Genomic DNA, 671 nt, shown 5'->3' with positions numbered 1-671 from the left:
TAAGGCGGAGTGGCTGGCAGTGAAGGACGAGCACCTCTACGTGGGGGGACTGGGCAAGGAGTGGACCACGACGACGGGGGAAGTGGTGAACGAGAACCCTGAGTGGGTGAAGGTCGTCGGCTACAAGGGCGACGTGGGCCATGAGAACTGGGTGGCAAACTACAATGCGCTGAGGGCTGCGGTGGGGATTCGACCCCCAGGTACTGAGCGAGGCTCCCTCCTGCTGCCCTGTGTCCCACACCCTCTGCAGGCTCCAGGGCTGGGGTCTCCCTCCCCATAGATACTGGGACTGGTGTGAGATTTAAAGGACGCTGGAGGCCAGAGACCTCCCCATGTCCTGGTGGAGACGCCAGAGCCTGCCCTGGCTGGTTTTCTGCCCTGGCTGTGCCACGAGCAGCTGGAGGGGGGCTCAGTCGGCGCTATGCCTGGCAGCCAGGCCCCCGGGCAGTGGCGGCTGTGCCAGGGTGCCCCTGCCCAGCTCTGGGAGGGATTGGGGGGGGCTGCTGCACAGGCAGTGGGACAGGAGGAGGCGGAAACATTCGCAGCGGTCGCCCACACAGGGCTGCGACCTCCCCGGCTGCGGTGTCTTTTGGAGCAGGGAAGGGTCCCGCCCCAGCCTGGCGGGGGCCCCATTTGCCCCGTGCCGTCAGACGCCGCTCCCCGCCGCAGGT

The 671-nt window shown here is 67.2% G+C and overlaps 1 protein-coding gene across 1 annotated transcript in view; it reads left to right on the top strand.

The window, feature by feature from the left end:
* The window catches only part of CANT1 (calcium activated nucleotidase 1), a gene marked incomplete at its 3' end in the record, with an annotated part of 1,092 nt that extends 892 nt beyond the window's left edge, over nucleotides 1-200 (top strand). The window contains exon 2 of the mRNA XM_009573451.1: nucleotides 1-200. This exon is cut by the window's left edge and continues 3 nt beyond it. Coding sequence (XP_009571746.1) covers nucleotides 1-200 — 200 coding nt within the window.
* Nucleotides 201-671: the final 471 nt, after the last annotated feature.

This window comes from Fulmarus glacialis, unplaced genomic scaffold (genome assembly GCF_000690835.1).
Source record: "Fulmarus glacialis isolate BGI_N327 unplaced genomic scaffold, ASM69083v1 scaffold21672, whole genome shotgun sequence".
NCBI lineage: Eukaryota > Metazoa > Chordata > Aves > Procellariiformes > Procellariidae > Fulmarus > Fulmarus glacialis.
This window is presented reverse-complemented; position numbering and strand designations above follow the sequence as displayed.